General features: G+C 38.0%; 1 protein-coding gene across 6 annotated transcripts in view; it reads right to left on the bottom strand.

Moving 5' to 3' along the window:
* The window catches only part of stac (C2 and C2B_Munc13-like domain-containing protein staccato), a 248,855-nt gene that overhangs the window by 52,626 nt on the left and 173,944 nt on the right, over positions 1 to 22,285 (bottom strand). For all 6 annotated transcript variants that reach the window (XM_083134650.1, XM_083134651.1, XM_083134647.1 and 3 more), the window contains exons 3-6: positions 18,396 to 18,560; positions 4,930 to 4,996; positions 2,473 to 2,584; positions 1,852 to 1,896 (exon numbers count right to left, since the gene is read on the bottom strand). In XM_083134650.1, the coding sequence (XP_082990776.1) occupies positions 1,852 to 1,896; positions 2,473 to 2,584; positions 4,930 to 4,996; positions 18,396 to 18,560 (389 nt within the window). The remainder of the gene's footprint in view (positions 1 to 1,851; positions 1,897 to 2,472; positions 2,585 to 4,929; positions 4,997 to 18,395; positions 18,561 to 22,285) is intronic.

The raw sequence follows: 22,285 nt of genomic DNA, 5'->3' as shown, positions 1-22,285 counted from the left end.
AACTAACAAATTTCGCATACCGAGGAAGCTAACAAAAGTTGGTCAAAATGACAATGGCAAAGGTTGAGTGCTCTGTTGGAATGCAGACTAGCTTATCAGAACCCTTCCAGACCAGGAACGGATTGAGACAGGGTGATGCCCTGGCCTGTCTCTTATTCAACATAGCTCTTGAGAAAGCAATCCTGGATTCAGATATACAAACTACTGTATTTTCAAAAACCACTCAGATTATGGAATATGCGGATGACATTGACATGTCACGTACTATGGCTAGGCTCAAGGAAACCTTCTCCACATTTGAAAAGTCAGCACAAAAATGGGATTGGAAACTAACCAGGGAAAAACAGTATATATGTATAGTGAAAGGAAGAACCTCCCCGAAACTTTGACCGTGAGAAAATGTCTTACAAAGAGTTGATAATTTTAAGTATCTGGGTTCCAATATTAACCCTTAACTTGTGAGGTGCTTATGTCAGGTAAAAAAGGTAAAAAAAAAGGTAAAGTGCTCCCCTGTGCATAGCACCACGCCATGAAGGTGTATAGGGGTGTGGGGGTAACGCCCCACACTGCTCTTAATTTTTTCACCCCTGCCTCAACATAAATTACCAATTTAACTTTCTGATATTGAAGAATAATACATTATAGGTATTAGTGACTGATTTGACAGCAATTTGTGCCAGAACGTAAGTTATATAGCTACTATATTCATTAGTTTATTCATCTACAATAATTATTATATATGTGAACATATTCATTTCACTTGTCCTACTGTCAAAAATATACACAAAAAATAACTTTTTACAATATATTTGGCAATTAGTAAGTGCAATTTAACTACAGAAAGCAAAAAGTGTTGAAAAATATTTTTTTAGTTTTTCATTTTTTAATAGAAAATAGTGCGTCACTCGCCATAATGCTCCTTGTGAGGTACGTCAGGCAGACCATACTTGGCAATAAACAAAGCTTCGCTCCTTACCCACGATAAGCTGTCGAGAAACTTATGCTGTGAAGAGGGCCAAGGACACTATTGCGTACTGTAGACTGAAGGTGGCGACACTACCTTGAACGAAAGGTGGTAATCTGAAACTTCCAGAAGCTCAAGCCCTCACAAGTTAAGGGTTAATAAAGAGAATGACAGATCAGTGAAAGCAAAGAAATGCCTAACCTCAGCCAACAGAAGCACATGAAATCCAAACTCCTCCCTAGACACATGAAAGTGGTGTTCTACAAAACACTAATAAAACCGATGCTCACGTATGGAGCTGAAACTCAGGTCCTCACAAAGCAGGATGAACCACAGGCTGCTTTGAGAGAAAAATCCTACATCAAATCTACAAACCCTTATATCAGATAGGTGAATGGCGAAGAACAAATCAAGAGCTGTATCAGTTATACCAAGATGATGACATTGTTAAATTTATAAAATTAAGTATGCTAAATTGGGTCATGTTATGCGTCTCAATGAAAACAGTCCAGCAAGTGCTTGTGTCCAAACCTGGAGGTAGACGACCTAAATGAAGACCGAATTTGAGATGGGAGGAGAAAGTTTAAGATGATGCCACAAGAGCTGGGTGTAGGAACTCGAAAGTTGTTGCCGCCAGACAAAATGAATGGCAGACTCTCTTGAGGAAGGCCAAGGCCCATCCTGGGCTGTAGCACAACGGAAGTAAGCAAGCAAGAAAACTAATCAATAAACACACGCACACACACCAGTAATACTTCTAATCATGTTTCATGTTTCACTGATTTGGACTTAAGATGCAAATGTCAAGTGCTTAAGAAGATTAAAATATAAATAATAATAAAACATTTATATGTATACATTACAAATGTTAAAGAAATACAACTTACCAAACTTCCACATTGAGAATATCTTCTGAGAGGTTTTCTACTGGTCTGAAACAATACAATGCAATATTGTTAAGTTGCACCTTCTATCCCTATTATACATGAAAAGCTGGTTAATACATGTATCTATATCTGCATCAAATAATTTTCCAATAACTGCAGTTTGAGAATTCTTCAAGTTTACAGTTGTTACAGGCATTTAAACATAATTTCTGATTTAACATTTTAGGAAAACACATGCTACCTCGAAACTACAAATAAATGCTTATTTAGGAAAATGTGTGTTTCCTCAAAACATTACACCAAGAAACACGTTTCAATGTGTGTAACAATCATAAACCATCAGAAAATAAAATTCACAGAAAATGGTTGCAATTGGTAAATTTAATTCTTACCAGGTTTAGTAACGTCATTCTACAAATGTTCTGTAAATAGGAGATTGAAACTAGAAATTTGCTAATAAGCGTATGCCTCTTGTTTTGTTTTTCCATGTGTTAAAATAAAATCCCTACTCATTAAATACCATAGACGTATAGGATGTCAGAAATACAAAAGGGGGAGTTAACATAACCATTGACATTTTGATAGTTAATCAAATAAGGAAGAGGGAGGGGGTGTACTTACAGTGAAAAATGTTCCTCCCATACTGGATTTAAGGTTCCTGACTTAACAGATGTATTATACCTATGAGTTGCAGCGGTAGACAAGTAAAGTGTGCAAAATGGATCACTCAAACCTGAAATGACAGCAATATTACTTCTCTAATCAGAACTATATCATAATGACAAATTCATTACCATAAATATATTTATAACCGTCATTAACAACTTCATGCTCATTTACAAACTACAAATTTATGCATAATTACATATTTTTTATTTCTGTAAACCTCTTGCACTTATTATAACACCAGAGCAGATCATAGCACCAAAAGTGGAAGAAGACAAATAAGAATTACTACACTGTTACTTCCAGACAAAGTACGGCCATGTCCGAAAGGTGCAAGACCATACTTGAAGCGAGCATCCTCCGAGAATGGTCGAAGTCGTGGACTGGAAGTGAAAGTATTTCGAATTGTACATCAACTGCAGCACAAATACTATCAGTAGATAAAACTGAGGACACATTTTTCCATGTTTTAAACACTTGTTCTTCCCATAGAAATCACATAGCATTTTCAAATGTTCTTACACATACATTTCCACACATTAGAAGAACTTCAACCAACAACTTGCTGGCCTATAACATATATTTAACCTGTGTTGCTGACTTTCTATCTCCGTGATTTCAAGCAAATGAACAACGAGTTCAGAAATCACGTGAGAGTCTGGAATGATCCATGCTCAGAGATGTGGCCTCTATTGCTTGCATACTTGGCACTTTCGAACTGTACTAGGTCACATCACTTCCGTCAAGACCATACTTCAAATCTGTACTTTGTACCTCTCGGACACAGCCTAATATTTCAGGACACTTTAGCCTTTTTTCCCCTTCAGCTTTCTTGAACCAGAAGAGGTTACTCAATACTTGTACTTACCACATTTGCCTGTATATAAGATATAAGATGCACTTTTCTCCTTTCAAAATAGGTCAGAAAAACCGGGTGTGTCTTATACACCGATACTGGGTTCTTGATTACCTTCATTTCTGGAAATTTTCAGTTCTGAGTTAAACTATTTCTTTCTTGTTCGCTTGCCGTGTGTGACGAAGAAGATTAAAATGTATTCTGTCCTAGTTGGACTACATAAGTTTTTTGTTAAAAGTAGACGTACATGTTACTTTATATTTGAAATACTGTAAATTAATTACAAATTCAGTGACACAGATTTTCCCTCAAAAATATCTACATACCTCTAATTTCATCACTTCACTTTTGGATATCTACATTAACATATCATCTTGATCAATAATGATTAATAATAATGTTTGATGAATAAATGATTAGCAAGTTGGACTATTTTGCAATGGTGCAATAATACAGATTACAATGAGCTAGCTCTCACAGGACCAGACTGGCACCACCGGGATCCTGGTCAAATCCATGGTGCATGCCATCAGAAAGACTCTCGAAATCACACATTAAATGCCAATATATTTCTACCATTCACAACCAATTGCAGTTGTGCTGGTGATGCAGAACACCTGTTCCCCCTTTTTTTAGTCGCCTGTAAAACTGTGGCATAAGAAGAGATCATCATTGGTGCCAAACGAGCAAGGGAAAGTTAAAATTAATATTGTTGGCTTGGAAAGAAATAGATTTAGTATTTATTTGCCCTGTATTATTGCTGTTTCTAAGCCACATCAAGTTCATCAGTACATATTAATTAAAGCAACTATTAAATATGATTTGTTACTGATGACATGATGTACAGTTTAGCAAGTAATAAATGTGCATATCGCATGGTATCCAGAAATATATATCTAGATATATGCCCTGCTGTAATCAATTGAAGGCCGAATCACTGCGAGCTGCATTTCCTAGTGGAATGCCCTAGTTGGCACTGGACTGGCTGCTAGAACTGGTTTTAGGGATTAGACCATGTTCTAATTAAAACTTGCTTCTCAGCTAGATGCTGTGGTAACAACCAATCAGATCAGTGGCGGTGATTGCATTCCAAAAACTGAGGGGGCAAGGGCAGTTTAATTTCTCTTGGTAGATAAGGTTTAGCATAATATGAGGGGGGGGGGGGAAGTGGCAAAAAGTAGGGGGCAATACCCCCAATCACCACCACTGAATCAGACTGAATGTTTGGTCATGTAAAGATAATCTGAGAGTTTGACAAGGAAGAGAGTTTGTCTGATTTCAGTGTGTTGGTTGTGCAAATTTTTTTTTTTGTTCACTGCTCGATGTAAAAAAGTAGCAGAAATGAGGTGGGTTTGTTGGACTAGTGTTGTGTCTTGTTCATGTGTGTTTGTGATTGTCCCTTCATCCATTTAATCTTATTACTATTCTTTCAACTTCACTATTAGCCAAAAGTGGCAGAAATGCAAAGTAGAATGAACCAAATAAAAAAGGAAAAAAAAATAGTCCTAGTATCATAACATTCAACAACATACAAAATGCAACATTAAAGTTCATACCATTTGCATCTTTGGCCCTCAAGTCTCTTGCCTCCACCACTTCCACATTGAGAAGAATGTCTGGTGCCTATTGAAAAAGAAAAATGGGCTATGAAGATGGAAATTACGCTTAAATGTACACAAAGCAAATGCAAAGCATAATTAAAAAAAAAATTGTAGTTCTATAACTACTCTTCATATTCAGTGTACATTAGCATTTGGTCTGCATTTTGCATTGCAATATTATTGGACACTGATGCAACTTAAAAGAGTGCTGAGGGCAATGATTGGTGATGAGAATTGCTAGAGACAGCTAGCAAGTTAACAGTCATCATTTGTTAGATTATGTTCTATCACTTAGCTTTACTTATAGTTTCTAATTTCTGCTCTTGTTGTTTCTATTGTCTTCTCATTTCACTGTATCGCATTGTGTTGTCCTATATCTATCTCCAAACTTGAATTTTATCATTACTAATTTTTACTTTTGGGGATCAGATGAGCAACAGCTGAACCTCATCCAGCAATAAAGTAAATTGAACACAAGTCAAAGTAAGATATAAGCACTGAAAAGTATCCAAAATTAAAAATAACCTTTCATGTTTGACATAGTGGTCCCATAATAGGAACTGCAGAACCACCAACTTATTTAGGAAAATATTGTGCATTAAAAATTTACTTCCTTTACATTTCTCAGTAAATTGAACACAGTAAACTATTAACAAATTTTACATATGAAGGGTACAGGGGAAAAAAGATGAATGTCACAAGAAACTTGAATGGAGTTAAATGAATTTTAATGTTTGAAACGCTCTTACATCTACAATATGGCTTAGCACTGTATGAAATTTTTACATAATCTGAAGCATTATATTGTTTAACTAATGATATAACAGTGTGTCTAATAATGTAAAGACGAAGAACACATTTTTGGCAAAATTCGTTCTTAATACACATTTTGCAGGTGAAAAATGATGAATGTCCATTATTCGCACAGAAAAAAAAGCAAAAAAAGATGAATGTCCATTTGAATTGTAAATACTTCAATAAAGAATATGAATGCTTTGTGAAATACACGAACAAAATGCAAATTCATAAAGTCACTCATTTGTCACTATGGGGAAGATCTTCATAGAACCTTCTTGCATATTGTCCACAGAATTTCTTGAAGTCTTGCAAGTCTTTATATTTTTCAAGAGAAATTGGAAGTGCCATATCATATTTTCTTGATGGATACACAAATTCAGCTTCTTCTAAATAAGGCTGGATGTTTCCCTTGCATTTTTCAAGTGTTGTCACACTTGAAGACCAAGCGCCGTTATATGTGTTCCTGTGTAGTACAAGTTGAATTGGTTGAGTGAGTACAATCTGAAGCTCACGGATGCCTTGTAACAAACAGGTAACTCAGCCATTACTCCACCTCTAAGTACACGGACTTTGTAACTGTATGAATGTGTATGTAAATTGGCGCATCCTGATTTTGTCTTGGCCTTCTGTGAAACATCGTTAACAGTAATTAAACCCCTAGATAACAGTTTTGTGGATTATAATTGTCCATTCTATTGCACAATTATGTTATTTCTTTCTGTAGGAGGTATCACCGCAAAGCTTTTCAAACGAGAGCACTTGCAGTCTGTCCCTGTTTCATGAGTACTGCACAGCATTTTCTTTCTAACATCACTCACCCTTTGTTCTCCCAAAGTTATCATCCACTTCTGGGTCACTCATGGCGAACACTGTGAAACCAACAAAACCTGTATTCAAACTGACAATGTCAGAACTGAGACGACAATGCGTCTGTCAAGTAAAGGCTGTTGTTGTTATATTGCGCAATGAGTCCGTATCGTACGCGACGATCTATTCCTACACAATGGATGGACAATCATCATTTTTGCCCTGTAAACCTAGGACATCTATCGTTTTTCCCCTGCACACGTTTTTTTAAACCTTCATTAAATATGTCTCTCTCAGCACTTTTAGCCTGTTTTGACATTTTAACAGCTAGTGTGGACTGCCTTTAATATCAAGGAAGCAAAATATCAATTTTTGTGATTTTGTGACATTCATCTTTTTTCCCCTGTACCCTTCATATATTGTAGTAGTCATAATTGATGTTATTAGCATGATTCAACTATCCACCAGTCTTCCCAGTGCAGGCCTTTGTCGCCTGCAAACCACTAGACTTCCTACTTCTTACACAGTAAATGTTATCCTGAGAGTTATGCTTCTAGTTTTGTCCATAAAGTTCCATTGTAGCTGTATGAACCACGTTACCCGTGCTTGCCGATCGTTGGCATTTCTATATTCGGGGGAGGCCAAATGCAGGTTGCGCATAAGATATGTGGGAATGCACAAATTCAACACCAACCATGCTTATAAAGCAAGCTTCTTGTAGACACAAACAAAACATGTGGGAGTTAGACCGCAAAGTGGCAACAGCGTTTGTAAGCGCCACTCTTCTGGCTTCTATTCGCTCCTCGCTGCCCAGCAGACATTTTTTCCTAGTTTCTCATTGGCACAAACTGTCGAACGATCGTTAGCGCAGGAAACGTGCCAGGTTGTAACAAACGTGGTGTACACGTCAAACATTGGCCCTTTCTAGTTTGCTACACTTTTGGACACAGGTGTATCCGGGTGTCAGGATGGTAAAAGGAAATTACATTCAACCAAGTAGATGAATAGCAGCGTTTAAGTTCAAAAAATTACACAAATGTCTGTCTGCTGCTTTAAATGTTAATTTGGTTAGTTAGCACACACCATGTGATAATACATCACTCCATATAGTGCAAACTGTGCAGACACCAAATGAACGAAGTAGATGAGTGTGTTGAGTCTGGTGAGAGCGGTTCCGGGTTCGAATCATGGTGGGCACCCACAAAATTTTGGCCTTGATCCAGCATTGTGAGGCCAATTGGGTTACTTGAAAAGAAGAAGTACCATGCTCCGGTCACGAAAGCCAGAAAACAGCAGCGATGGGATCCGATGCATTGACCACGTGTCACCCAGAGAAAAGCCACTCAGGCAGGCCCTGGCTCTTTGAGGGCTGTTGCGCCACGGAGTTTAGTTTAGATATACTTCCACTACTTTAATTTCTTTGGTTTGACGTGTTCTGTGTTGGCCCTTTAAATGTTTATCACTTTCTACATAAATAGTCGTATGAGAATCAGTGGAACATTACTTCAAATATTAGGTTTTCAGATTTGTATAAATAAACTCCTCTGAAGAGCTACTGCTAATAGGTGGTCATGTATCACCAATTTAATGACTACTTCTAAGAATAAATTATTTTCTTTCTCCCGTAAATTTGATAAATTGGGAGTTACGTCCGCCTAGTTCTCACATGACAAAATTATACACAAGTTAGGCAGCATTCAGATCAAAGCAACACAGGGGTTTCACAGCGAAGTGATAGGCAATAAGTGACACAGGCCACTTCACTGTACATGGGCGAACCCCACAACACTGCATGCTACAGAAAAAATGGCGCAGTCCAAGCGACAAGTGCAGCTTGTCATGTTACTTTGGTTTGAAAGCTCCCTTCGAATAAGCACCATAGCATGGCTGCTCTGACAATGGTTTCTGTTCAGGGAAACTGAAGTCCCATCTGCATTGATACAAGAGCCACACCACAGAGAACTTCTGGTCCTACATTTAGATGGCTATAAGAAGAGAAAGTGAAAGCTCTATGTTCTATGCCCATCCATTAAAAAGTATCACGATTAAAATGAAACATTTTCACCATGTTTATTAAGAATCGGAATGGCATAGCTGCCAAAAATGGTAACCTGGTAGATTAAGTTATGCACCAAACCATAATGTATAGTCACATCTTGCAACTGGAGGTCACTGATTGCGTACAGTGCAAAATTAACAATTATCCTAACAGTTCCTGATGGATACTTATGTTCATTACCATTAAAAGCCATGAAATTATTGTAAAGAAGTATATTTTTTGTTTTCATCATGATTGTTAGGAAATTTCAGTGATCCAAGCAAAAGTACCTTTTCGCAGATTACGAGCAATTGATAGTGTTTCACATGTGTAAAAATTGTCAAAAAATTAATGGCAATAACAATGGTTCAAAACGAATTCAAAGTTACAACAAAGATTGAGATTTACAAACAAACTTTTATTGGGAATCACATATGTTTACAAAAGGTACATATGAGACCCTAACTTCAGTTATATATAATTGATTTAGAAATCAACATGCATTGCAAAATGTTTGAATATGAACTTACTCTGGCATGCCAAGTTATTACAAAATCATGTCCACTCAAGGAGAAAATCCCACTTCTTCTTTTCACTTAAGCTTCTGTACTTCATAAAAGATGCTCTCGTGATATTATTACACGACCATAGCTTAACAGTTTTTACGTGATTTTTCAGTTTGAATATAAGTCTAAGAAACTCCTCTGTTATACTATGGCAATTCTCCAGCTCCATGTGCTCCAAGTTCAAAAATTTGTTGATTTTCAAAACATCCTTCATAAGTTCATCAGTAACATTTGTTGAGTCCTTGATGTAAATATGTTCAAGAGCTGGAGAGGACAATAAATACCTCAAATGTTCCACTGGAATATCAGCCTTGTCTTGAGTTTTGCATACAATTCGTAAACCTTTAAGGTTTTGAAAAAGGCTACATGATTCCAACTTTTTCCTACCATGCTCACAACTTGAACCAATATTATCTGTGGAATACAAGCTGTTAAATATCATATCAAAATGCTCCAAATTTGCACAACGTTCTCCAATAAGTTTAACATTTATTCCACACACTTCTGCAAGCTGCAAATGAACCAAATTTTCACCATGTACACAAAGCAAAGGATATATGTCTGTCCGAAACAGTTCTGGTAAGACACTCTTGGATGTATTACAGACGACATGCAAGGATTGTATGCTGTTTAAATTACCCAAAGGTACTAATGTGGAGGGAACTACCTGACAACAGTCTAACACATAAATATGTATAGCTAATGGGCAAATTGTTGCAACCAATTCAAACGACTCTTTAGTCAGACCAGATGACACACACCCATATATATATTTCAGTGGATATCGACGAACAGTCTTTGGATCCTGTTCCAAACTATGCTTGTGCATTTTTTCTAGAATATTAATTACATTTGGATAATCTGTACACATCATAAATTTTAGGGTTCTAAGCACAATTTCAATTCCCTCATCTGTCACTGCAGTATTTTGAACTAGTAACTTTGAAAGTTTTTGGCACTTCCCAAATCGTTCTTCCTCCTTAGCATATGGATCCATACACAAGCAAATGATTGCGTCATCAGTTATCCTCCTACAGTTTGATACATTAAGTTCCCTCAAATCACAACAGTAAGCACCAATAACCTTCACCACATCATTTGTTATATCGGTATAGCTCAAATTAAGAGTCTGTAAACGAGGCAACGAAATAATACATTGCTTCACAGGTTCACGAGGAATTTTTGAGCAGTAGGCTAGGTTCAGTTCTTTGAGGCTGTCTTGGCATCTACACCCAATTAGCCTCAATATCCCGCCTAAAGAACCTGATTCCCTAGTAAGTTCCAATTTTGACAAATTTGATGTGATTAGCAAATGTAAATGATGTTGCCGCAGAAGCCGCTTCTGTTTCAAGTACTGAATAATATCATTTGTTAATTTTCCGGGTAATATATCGAATGGTCCAACTATGTAAATAAAGTCTCCTTTTCCAAAATAGTTGTCCATATAATCCTTGCACCACACACTGTCCATATGAGAACAAATATTGTCGAAGCACAGTTTGCGAAGTGGTTGAACAGGTTTGCAAGACGGCATCTTCAACTTAGCCCAGGCTTTACACAGCGACAACTTATATTACTTCGTTGGTAACTGATTGCTATTATCCGGAACATTGCGTGTATTATGCAAGCAGAAGCAACAACGCGAAAGCACAGACGACCATGACACGAACATCAGCCGGGAACTTCACAGACTACTGCCCACACACCAGTGACGCATGCATTTTTCGTGCGACGCGACACGACAGCATATCCGCATGCGGCAATATTCGACAGAACATAACGCACGTTGCCACGTTCAGGCACGTATTCAGAAATTCCTTTCCGGTGGGGAGGGGGGGGGGGCTGAAGAACATGAGGGGTGTAGATATAGAACCTCACAAGTGTACATGTAAGGACAGTGGTGGCATTCTGATGCCAAAACGCGGGGGGGGGGGGGGGGGCAAGGAAAGTTTATTTTCTCTTGGTAGAGGCCTAGCATTAAGAGGCCATAGTGCGGAGGCAAAAAAGGAAAAAAAACGAAAGCGCAAGAAAAGTTTACGTGCAATATTTTGAATAAAAGGATTATAGAACATTTTCCGTCTTGACTGGATAACTACTCCCTTTAAATTATCGCCAATTATTCAAAAAACTAATTTATCCAGTGTAAACTGAAAGATTTCCTGAGGGGGTCGATCCCCCCCCGATGCCCACCTTAGATACGTGCTATTATCAATAACATGGTTCTAGAACATTCTCCCTCTTGCCTCGATAGTTATTTCTCTCCATCGTCACATTATTCAAGAAACCTAATTTATCTAGTGTAAACTAACATTTCCTGGGAGAGGGGGCCTCGAAGCCTTGATCCCCACCTTGGACACATGCTATTATCAATAGCAGGGTTATAGAACAATGTATCTTGTCTATTTCTTTCCTTCAATTTTCGTCACATTATTTTAATTCACACACACAAGAAACCAAAAAGCCTCATTTTATCCACTAAACAGAGCCCTCCTTGGATACGTGCCTGGCCACGTTTATTGCACTAAAGGTGTGTTCTAACTGTTCTTTTTGTTTACAATAAATGCTTAATAAAAAGTTGTTAGTAAATGGTGTCAAACTAACAATAGTAGTAGTATTTCTCTTTACGAGATTATCTTCAGACTGAGGGTTCTCGGGACGGGAGAATTTTCGGAACGGAAAATATTCGAAAATTCCCAACATTGAAAATTTTAAATTCTACACAGTACCGCCTCAAATGACTACTTTTGCATTTCTGGAATAAAAACTTACATTTCCAAGAAGTTGCAGACACCCATTTCAGAAAACAACGAGAATTTATTGCTTTGAATAATAATATCTATTTGGCGGGCGCTCCTTGACTACATGTATTTTTTTTTGTCATACACACACACAAAACGAATCAATAATAGAAAAAATAACTATTGTTTAAACATAAAACAAAGATAACTGAGTGTGGCAGCTTTAAAATAGTTTGATTTTGAATACTAGTTTTCAAAAGATGGTAATATTAGATAGTGGCTAATCGGGAATGGTTATACATTTCTGACATGCATATTGCGATTGCCATCGAAAATGAATAAGCAGGTCACTTTTATTTCAATTTTACACCACTTTATTTCGTGTTTTATTTATTACTTTTAAAATTTCGAGATGAGAACTGGGGCCGGGGTTCTAAAATTCAATAATATTGATATCGAAACGTCGCTAAATACAGTCTCCAAAATATAATGTTCGAATCGAACTCTCTCTCCACTACAGAAATCCCTTGACAATCTAAGATTTAACACTTTATGAACAGCTTCCTATCTCCCCCTTTAAATTTAATACTCAATCCTACCACAAATAATTTCCACGTCAATTTTAGACTTACTGTTGATATTGAAGAGTGGATACTGCCTCCTCCAAAAAATTAATTCTCAAGTCTCCACACAAGCATTTCGCAACAGTCTAAGACAATAGTAATACCCAAGAATTGATTACCCCCTCAATTTAAAGCTCAATCCCCCTCTAACTAAAATACCCGCCAAAATCTAAGACCTAGAGTTGGATACTATCCCCCCCCGAACGTTCAATTCAGAATCTCCCCCAGAACCCACGTGTAAAATAAGGCCTAATATTTTTGAGGAGTATATTTCTCTCAACCCCCTCCCTTCGACAACACCCTTAAACACTTTCTTTTCTTCATGTAATGGAATAAATATGGTGCATTTAAAGTGTTAAATTTTTACATATATTTTGGAAAAATATATAAATGTTGAATTTCATATTATTTGAAGGGAAAAAATCCCCCACAAAATTTCGAAGGCGCAACATGCGCCATAATCCCCCCGTGGGCACCCCTGCATAGAACTATTAAAATTATGTATATGCATATATTCTAACTGAAGCCAGAGCAGGAGGGGGCAGGGGTCATGTGCTGAGGTAAAGAGGACACCGAACGGGCAAAGCAAGATTGTAAATAGTAAACATCGTGGGATACTGTCGCTATGTTTAATTAATAATATGCATAATCAGTTTGCAAAGAAATAGTTCTCAAAATTTTCTTGCTCGCAGCTTCATCATTTATTCAAGAGTCGTCATATATCTGTACTAGGGCTGAGCCGATACCGATGCCGATGTATCGGTATCTGAAAGTATCGGTTGGAATTCATCTACCGATACCAGCCGATACTTATCCAGCATATTAGTCTTTGACGGGTTCCGCAAAAATGCAGCTGGACATTTTCGCGGAATTAATTATCCTGGAAATTATGCAAAATTCAAACTTTCTTTTATATTTTACACAAATTATGAAAAAAACTATTTTTGATTATGGGTCATTCCACATCAAATCAACGCAAAAACTAAGATTTTGACACCCACCAACTCCGATTTCGATGAAATTTGGTATACACCTTTCCTTTATGGTTGATAGAAACCCCCTAATTTTTTTTCACTCTATCTCAAACTGTTTTCATTTTACAGCACTTGGAAATGTCATCAAATCAGTGTTGTCTGTCACTCTTGAGACCTTCGACACAATATACCCTTGCTTACATCTTATTTCTTTTCTCATTAACCAATCATCAGATCTCTTTGAAATTTTACACAAAGTTTAATGAAAGAATGAGGATTGCAGAAAAAAATTACATCAGTACTCAAAAAATTACAAATGAATATAAAAAGACTAATAATGGAATTGTAGCCTTAATTTTTGTCGTGGGAAAACTAGGCTACGAAAATCTGAATTTCCATCATGTGGGTATGATGGAACCAAAAACTTTTGATGTTGAAAATCATTGGAAAGACATGATTTTTCTCTACAAAAAATAAAATTTTTGGTTTTTCATTCCTTCTAACAAAAAAATTAAGTTTTTTGGAAATTGCCTAAAATTTCAGGGTCAATCAGTACCAAATGGTTCAGCACTGGTCGCTCGACCATTTTTAAAAATTTTCATTTGTTTGTCATTGTAACCCCTGTACAAGGGCAGTTCAAAACACATTATTTTTCTAAAACTAGACTTCGTTTGAAAATGGCGGCCATTTTTGTTTCATGACTTGTAACATTTTTGGCCTATGCAGACAGTTGCGATAATTATGATAACTCTTAAGAAAAATTATAGAAATCTGGGGTAAGAAACATTGTTCTCAGTACATTTCAGGCTACATTTTATGTTCCGTATCTTTTTTCACCACATCTAATGCAAATGGCTGAAATTTAGGGTCAAAACTGACTGATATTCAATTTTCAAGAGAAAATTATGTAACCCTTATGTAACATCTATTTTAATATTCTGATGTAATTCTTGAATATTCTAAAGCAAATATATTGATAAATTCATGCATATAATTGGAGAAGATTATTCACACACCAATGTTGATAAATATTTTGAACAAATTTTAATTATTGCAATTTTCAATATCGGTATCTGTTCAAATCGGTATCGGCACAGCCCTAATCTGTACTTATTACTACTACTTCAGACAGGCAAGCACGCACACACCCATGCACTGATATTTCATCGATGAATTGGTCACCCCCAAGATGAACTCCTAGTTACATCTACGACAAGAACCATACAAATACAGTTGAAAAATATTGCGCAAACGTTTCTAATTTCTTTTTAACTAACTTAAGAATTGCATGAAATGATTCTTGGTAATAATATGTTTAAATTTTGTGTTTTTCAATGTCACATCTTGCGTTTTATCTAACGATTGATTAAATCAAGTACTGAACATTATCGGAAAGCAATATTCGAAATGTTAACATTATCACAAAAATCTATTTTCCATCTTTTCCTGCATTTGACATATTTTTCTTCTGAAATGTTATGTGAAGGGAAGGGGCAGGTTAATCTCTGGAAACATCTATGAACAAATTGAATTAGGGCGAACATTTTAAAAACGTTCCAAATTATGCACTTAACATCCACAAACTTACAACCCCCCCCCCCCCCCAAGGGAAAAATCCTGGATAAACCCGTGTGTACCATGCTGCCATGCATGTACTGCAAAATTCAAATAAACTCTTATACGTGAACAAATTACACCACGGAAAATATTTGACGTAACAAATATGCATATGAAGATTACAACTTTACGAGTATTAAAATACGTACATATTTTCATAAAACAATGATTTTGTTCATTAACATTGAAACGCACAAAAAGGCAGCCGTAAAATAGTAGTTACTTACAGTTACTAGTCTCAAAAACGTAATAGTTAAAGTTACCGTTACTCGAAAAAGTAACTTACTTGTAATTGCGGGGTGAAAGTTGGGAAAGTAGTAATCTCAAACTAAATAACTGTCTACACTTACAGCAGTACCGGCTTCTGCTTACGGATGTATTCTGTATTCGCACATTCGCACGTGCACACCCAAATAAATATGTAATGCAAATCATTATTATTATTATTATTTATTAAACTCTTATTTCCTTCGAAACATCAAGTGTTCCCACGCCGCTCCAACAAGAGAGGTCGTAGAGAAGCCTGCGATCAGTGATATCAACCCGCGTATACAGAGCCGCGTTCGGGGCTTGAACACAATGGTAGTTAGAGCCTCCCCAATGGCGCAGTGGTAGCGTCGTTGACTTGTAATCAAGGGGTCCCGGGTTCGATATCCGGTGGAGGCACATAGTGGTTCGGATCCCACTTTAAACTGTAGGTCCAGTCCCGATTAGCCTTACTGTGCATAAAGTGGACTTAAAACATCAAGTCAATCAATCAGTCACAATGGTAGTTTTGAACCCTATGACTGTTGCAGCAGTCGCGTAGAGGGCGCTGACTGGGTCCTTTGGCTTGAGCGCCGTGTGAGGGGAGTTGCATAATTTAGGAAGGCCGTGAACGCAGCGATCTGTGTGCGAGCAAATGTAGTGTTGCAAACCTATTCCATTGGAGATCGTGTGACGGAGTAGCATCATTGCAAATTGAGGATTTGTTTTAGAAAAGGGAAATTTCGATGGAGTATTGTCCCTCCCATTCGGTACAGAGCATGACAGGGGAAGAAAAGTGGGGAGGGCAACAAATCGAAACGGGTGTTTTAAGCATGCTTTTGCTTAGTGAATCTAGGCCAAAATAAACTGTTCCTGTGGCGCAGTAACTGAATTATCAACCCGCGCGGAGGGAGCATACATCAATCAGCCAGCTGTTTTGCATTGTACGTATGTCGTCTGTTACTGCGTTGCAAAATTGTTTAGCGCTGTCAAAAGGTCGTACCTGTTTCAGTGCAAAGTGTTTGATTTCATGATGAATAGGTAAGCTGTAGATATCCAAAGCAGAGACTTAATATTTAACGTTGTTGAATTTTTGGAGGGAAGTTAGCTACAAAAGCCTGTAGCAACTGCAGCAATATATGGATACGGTGGAAGGGAAGGAAAAATTCTGAAGTACGAAGCAGAGCAGTGTGGACTGAGCGAGTACTGTAATTTTCTTAAAGATTTATTCTTCTTCTCTTGATTTCGCTTGATTTGCTTGGTTCGATCAGTCTGTCATTAGAAATAAACAACGGCTAGATAGATCACAATTGATATACTCCACGTGGTAGTTGGATTGACTTCTTTGCTGACGCCAATTCTCCTTGTTCATTAATATCAGCGGAGCGGGGGAGGAAGTTTTCACGAAATATTTTGCAAATCGACAATAGTATTGATATTGTAAATCTGTATTTCTAGGTTTTGAGTGATTTTATCAGGTTATAGAATGGTAAATTATATATTGCACAATAACATTGCTCTTCTCGTGATTGGCTCGAAAATTGCCGAAATATTTGAAATTTGTAAAAAATTCATGAAATATAACTGTCATAGCCTCATTTTCAGTGAAAGGTGATTAAAACCTGTGTTCCCAATATATTAAGCATCATTATGTACGCAAAAACGGGTGCGAGTATTTCACAGGGGTGGTATAACACTTCTGGACGAGAGACTAAAGTGCACACCCATAGAGCCAGACCACTAGCCGCCACTGACTTACAGTCTTCTAGTACTTATCCTAGTAGATGGGGTTCGGTGCTAGACATAAGTTTTTCCTCTACGGTATTATTTTTATTTTCTTGTAAAGCTAATGACATTACTTATACGTGTCATTATATAACGTCAAATTAATCTAGTTATCGGTGTTTGCTATTTTAAAATCTGAAGCCTGCTAAATTGCGTAGGTTACTATCCTGGTACGATAACACCTTGCTTCTGTGGAGCTTCTTATCGTTAGGAATTTAGAGCAGGCGCCCAGTTGCATTTGCTTACGAGAGCTTTGGTGCACTATCAAAGTACATGAAGATGGCGCCAGGCCAAACTGTCTGGCTGGCGTTCCCAGCTTCAACTAAAACAACCTTCTAAACACACAATAGGAGCATCGAATTTTAAAACAATGCACCCAACGTGCAAGCAGCAGCTTTGACTGCTCACAGAGGCCTGGTGTCCAGTAGGGATGGTCAAATCCGGATTTTAAATTTTCCATGATCCTGAATCCTGATTTTTTGGCCATCCCAATAGTGTCGAGGAAATGGGGAGCAGTGGCGTGCCCAGGATTTTCTAACAGGCACTTTCTTTGTTCTCACGTAACTCGTTTTTATGTAGATCTACTGGTTAATTTTCAATTGTAGTCCAAACTCTAGTATCCATAATTTTTCATCCGATAGTCGAGTTTCTCTTCATTTCCGATGTGTCACTGGTGCGATGTTCAATATATTTAATTATAAAACTTAGTGTGTTCAACATCAAATTATTATTTCACGTATCAAAGTGACAAATTTTAATAATATTCATGCACTACACATTTTCATTAAATTTTGACGCTGTAGTGAAATTTCACTGTTTCATATGAAATAACATTTCGCTTCAAGATTTCAATCTTTAATTAAGCGAATAGTGTATGTTAACTATTTTTATTGAAATATTTTAACACTATTTTTATGTATTTCTTCGGTTATAATATGATTTCTGTAATTTTGGACAGTTTTACGTGTGAAAGCAATCTATGAAGTCGGGGAAAATCAAACTTATTGCTTAATTGGAAGCACCACAGTGTCCTATAACTTGCAATAAACGTACAGAAACAATATTTTCATCCAGCGTGGGGCCCTATGAAGCGCAGGACCTCGGGCCGGCTCTGAAAATCGGGAAGGATGATGAAGCACAAGCTTGCCCTGTACAGAGATAAAGGGAAATATTGAGTTACTGCAAGAATGAGCCCTCGGGTTTAGGAATGACAGTGGATTTAATCTTACCTCTTTGGCCCTGGCGGCCTCTAGCAGTGTGTTGTGCTTCTGGTCATCGAATTTGAAAGCCTCCTTCAGGTATGTGAACAGTTCGTTCTTCTCCTCCTCCGCTGTGACGTCACATCCGATGATATGTAGGATCTCGTACAGGACGGTGGAGTATAATTCATCAATCTGGAAAAAAGAACACAGAATTAAAATAATGCAATGTTCTCTTCGTGAATTCCACTTTATTTCAAGGGATTATTTTGTGGGGTGGGGGGGTGAAAGAAAAACTTCCACGCTCAGTCCTGGAGCCTGAGGAGCAACGCAATGAATCATTTTTATAATTTCGCAAATGTAGCAGATATCAGAATACGCCTGGGCGCTATTTTTATGGGACAGAAAAATTTTGATTGCCTCCCCCCCCCATCTCTAAGTAAAGCCCCAAGTTAGATTTTGCCCCCAAAGCTAGGTCCCAAGTTACGCCCATGGGTTGTTGAGTTTGATCGGATTAAGGGAAAGATCGGTGATTATAATTTAAAAAACGTCACCCATTCTCCATAATGATGTTTTTAATAGTAGTTTCAAGTTTTTATAGCCAAGAGTATCGCAAAAGCTTCTAGGTGGCTTCATTTTAAAATTATGAATGATAAAATTTATTAAAGTTGCTTCCTCGCGGTATTTAGAATGAGTGAGTTATTTCAAGTCCACTTTATGCACAGATAGGCTAATCGAGACTGAACCTACGGTTTAAGTGGAGTCCGAACGATGTACCTGCACCGGGCATCGAACTGGGACCCATTGATTACAAGGCAAAGCGGTATTAAGAAATACAACGCGAGGCAAATGCAAGGTTACATCAGCAAATGGTCACCACGGTCGCCAGACCTAACAACCCTGAATTTTTACTTGTTGGGACACGTAAAGGGCATTGTGTACGCTAAAGAAATTAAGAGCCCGGACCACCTCAAAGAAAGGATCACAGGTGCCATCGTCAAATCACTCCCACCACACTACCAGACGTCTTATGCAAATGGGAGCGTCGAATTGAAGCAGATGGTGTGCATATTGAGCATGTACTGTAGCGGCAACCATTACATATCAATCACATGCATGTTTCCTTTGAAACATAACTTTTGCCTCATCGCTGTAGGTTAAGAAAGCCCTTATTGGAAATTATTTTGCAACCAAGTTTCTATAAATGTTAAATTTGAAGTACTGATTCACGGAGGGGGTTAACCGAAGTAATAGAACCCTTAGCCTCTGCATGTTGCGGGGTTGGCTGGTACTTTTCTTCTTGTGCCAATGCCAGGTGAAGTGAACCGAAGAGTGAATTCTCGCGATAAAGCATGGGAAGGAGCAAAGCAGCCATTGGCAATTGACGAGCATACTTTGGCAATTTGCTCCGTGGTGTTGAGCAACCTCCAAATCGTTAGAGAGGCGGAAACAACCAATAATTGGAACGGGATATCTGCACTTCGATTCTGGCCGTAGAAAGCAAAATTGCGAACACACAGGCGTAATTTGACGGGGGCAAGGGGGGACACTTGACACCAAATTTTGCGGGACGATTAAAGTTTGTAAGTTAATAGTACTTTTTGTTAACTTTTTCGCACCTGACAAACAATTTTTATTGATTTCGCAAATTTAACAGTTATTTAGCAAAAGTCCTTGGACGCTATTTTTATGAGATAGAAAACTTTTCAATTGTGCCACTAAAGTTAAGCCCCAAGTTCGATTCCGTGGCAGAAAGTCGACGTCAAATCAAATTAACTAAGAACATGCATGCCCAAGTCGGGACTCGAACCCGGATACTTCATCAATTTCATCTATCTTTAGTTGCGATTAGCCTGTAAAAAGAAAAGCGACGTAAAATAAAATTTTATGTAGAACAAAATTACAATATTTGTGAAAAAATGAAAGAATATAACGATGATAGAATGGGATCAGAAACATGAGAGAAGTGTGAGAAGTACATATTCATATTGAGAACTGAGTAATATCTCTAGACCATATGCGATGAGAGACTTGCTGAACCTACATCTCTTTGTAAATAAAATTAAACCTTGGAATTTCCTTCCAATTTTTTTCTGATGACGGAGGCTGAGTATTAACGAAACGCACGCAATGAACGGCATAGTTTTGTAGACAGCCAAAATTCTTACACATGCATCTTTAAATGTGAGATTTCCCTCACACTGTTTCCAAACTGGACTGAAATCTAACGGGGCCATCTGCAAGAGCCGCATTCCCAGGTGCAGCCACCTGTTGGCGAGAGCTTTCAACAGCCTGCTTGTGGGCAAATCCAGTGCCAGCATCTTCGCCTTCAAGTTACAAAAACATATTTTACGTCGATCACAAGGACGTATTTAAGGGAGTCCAGGATGCCCGGAGGTTGTAATATCCAAATTTACAATTCCAGCCCCTTTCGGAAAAAAAAAATCCTGCGTACGCTAGTGATTCAGCGATGAACATTTTTTTTTTATAATCTTCTGTTCGTAAACATTATGTCCAAAAAACTAATAACTTGCACTTGATGTATGATTTTCACAGTTTCTCGCCTACTAATAGACAAGCGAATAAGCGTCTTCAACGAAAATTTTCCTAACTTCCACGTAACTACATTCCAATTAACTTAAATGCTGCAGACCAACGAGGCTCTGGCGTCTTTGCCTATAGTCCAGCCACGGTATCTCCCGGCCCGCAGTCAGCGCAGAACGGCTATTTTGACAAAATCTTGTTTCCCTGCTGGGCGCTTCGGGGAGGAGGGATTCTAAGGTTTCCGCTTGTTGCCCAAACAGGGGGCAGCGGTAGGCCTAATTGGCTGTTTGCCCGAAAGTTCCTTCGTAGGTAAAGGCGCCAACAGCAGGTCACTACCATAAAGACTGTTATCGTGGCGATACAGTCAGCAACGTATAATCCTCTGTAGGGCTGTGTGTTGTCTGTCCCTAATGTGTTGAACGTCCTCAGCTTTTAACATAGGTAAGGAGATATTAGTCCTCAGAGACAGCGTTGATATGTAAGGAGCTTGACCGCGTATAATGTGATTGGTGAAAACAGTCCAAGTAATGACGCATACAAAATTTTCAATCAAGTCAACCTACCAACCAAAAATAATGAATTCTAACGATAGTGCAAAATTAACTTGGAGTTTAACGGCATTGAGAGTTTCACTATTCATCTTAGCGACCCCGTAAACTGTGGATTCCACACTAATATCGGTCATTTTCGCAAAACAGTCATATCAGCCTGAATGTTAGACAACTGAAGAAACAATCGTTGTGCGGGATTGCATAGTCACGGATGCCCGTTTGTGCGGGATTTAATATAGGTAGTTTTGGATTATTTTTACATGTCACCCCTTCCCACCACACCCCGGGGTGCCAGAGGTGTCTTACCCCCCAAAATATTATTTCCAGATTGTAAGTGATACGTGTACCAGGTTTGGTTGAAATTGCTCCAGGCGTTCGAGAGTTATGCCGGAACAAACACACACACCCATTTATATACGTGTGTATATATATATATATATATATATATATATATATATATATATATATATATAGAGAGAGAGAGAGAGAGAGTGAGAGAGTGAGAGAGTGAGAGAGTGAGAGAGTGAGAGAGAGAGTGAGAGAGTGAGAGAGAGAGAGAGAGAGAGAGAGAGAGAGAGTGAGAGAGAGAGAGAGAGAGAGTGAGAGAGAGAGAGAGAGAGAGAGAAACTTCTCCGATAGAGTATGATACAAAATGGGGGAAACCCCCGGAAAGAGCCCGCCTCTATCCGCATACTTTCAGGGGTATGCGCTTTTCCTCTGGTACCTAAAAACTTTAAACCTGTTTGTCGCATAATAGTTCCCTCATTTTCGTTGCCTCTTATTGTTCCATTTTGGGTACATTTCCTGTTCTGCTTTCCCGGGCAT

The sequence above is a fragment of the Lepisma saccharinum genome, chromosome 1 (assembly GCF_977018435.1).
Source record: "Lepisma saccharinum chromosome 1, izLepSacc3.1, whole genome shotgun sequence".
NCBI classification, from domain to species: Eukaryota; Metazoa; Arthropoda; class Insecta; order Zygentoma; family Lepismatidae; genus Lepisma; species Lepisma saccharinum.
Note: the sequence above shows the minus strand (reverse complement) of the source record. Positions and strands in the feature narration are given on the sequence as shown.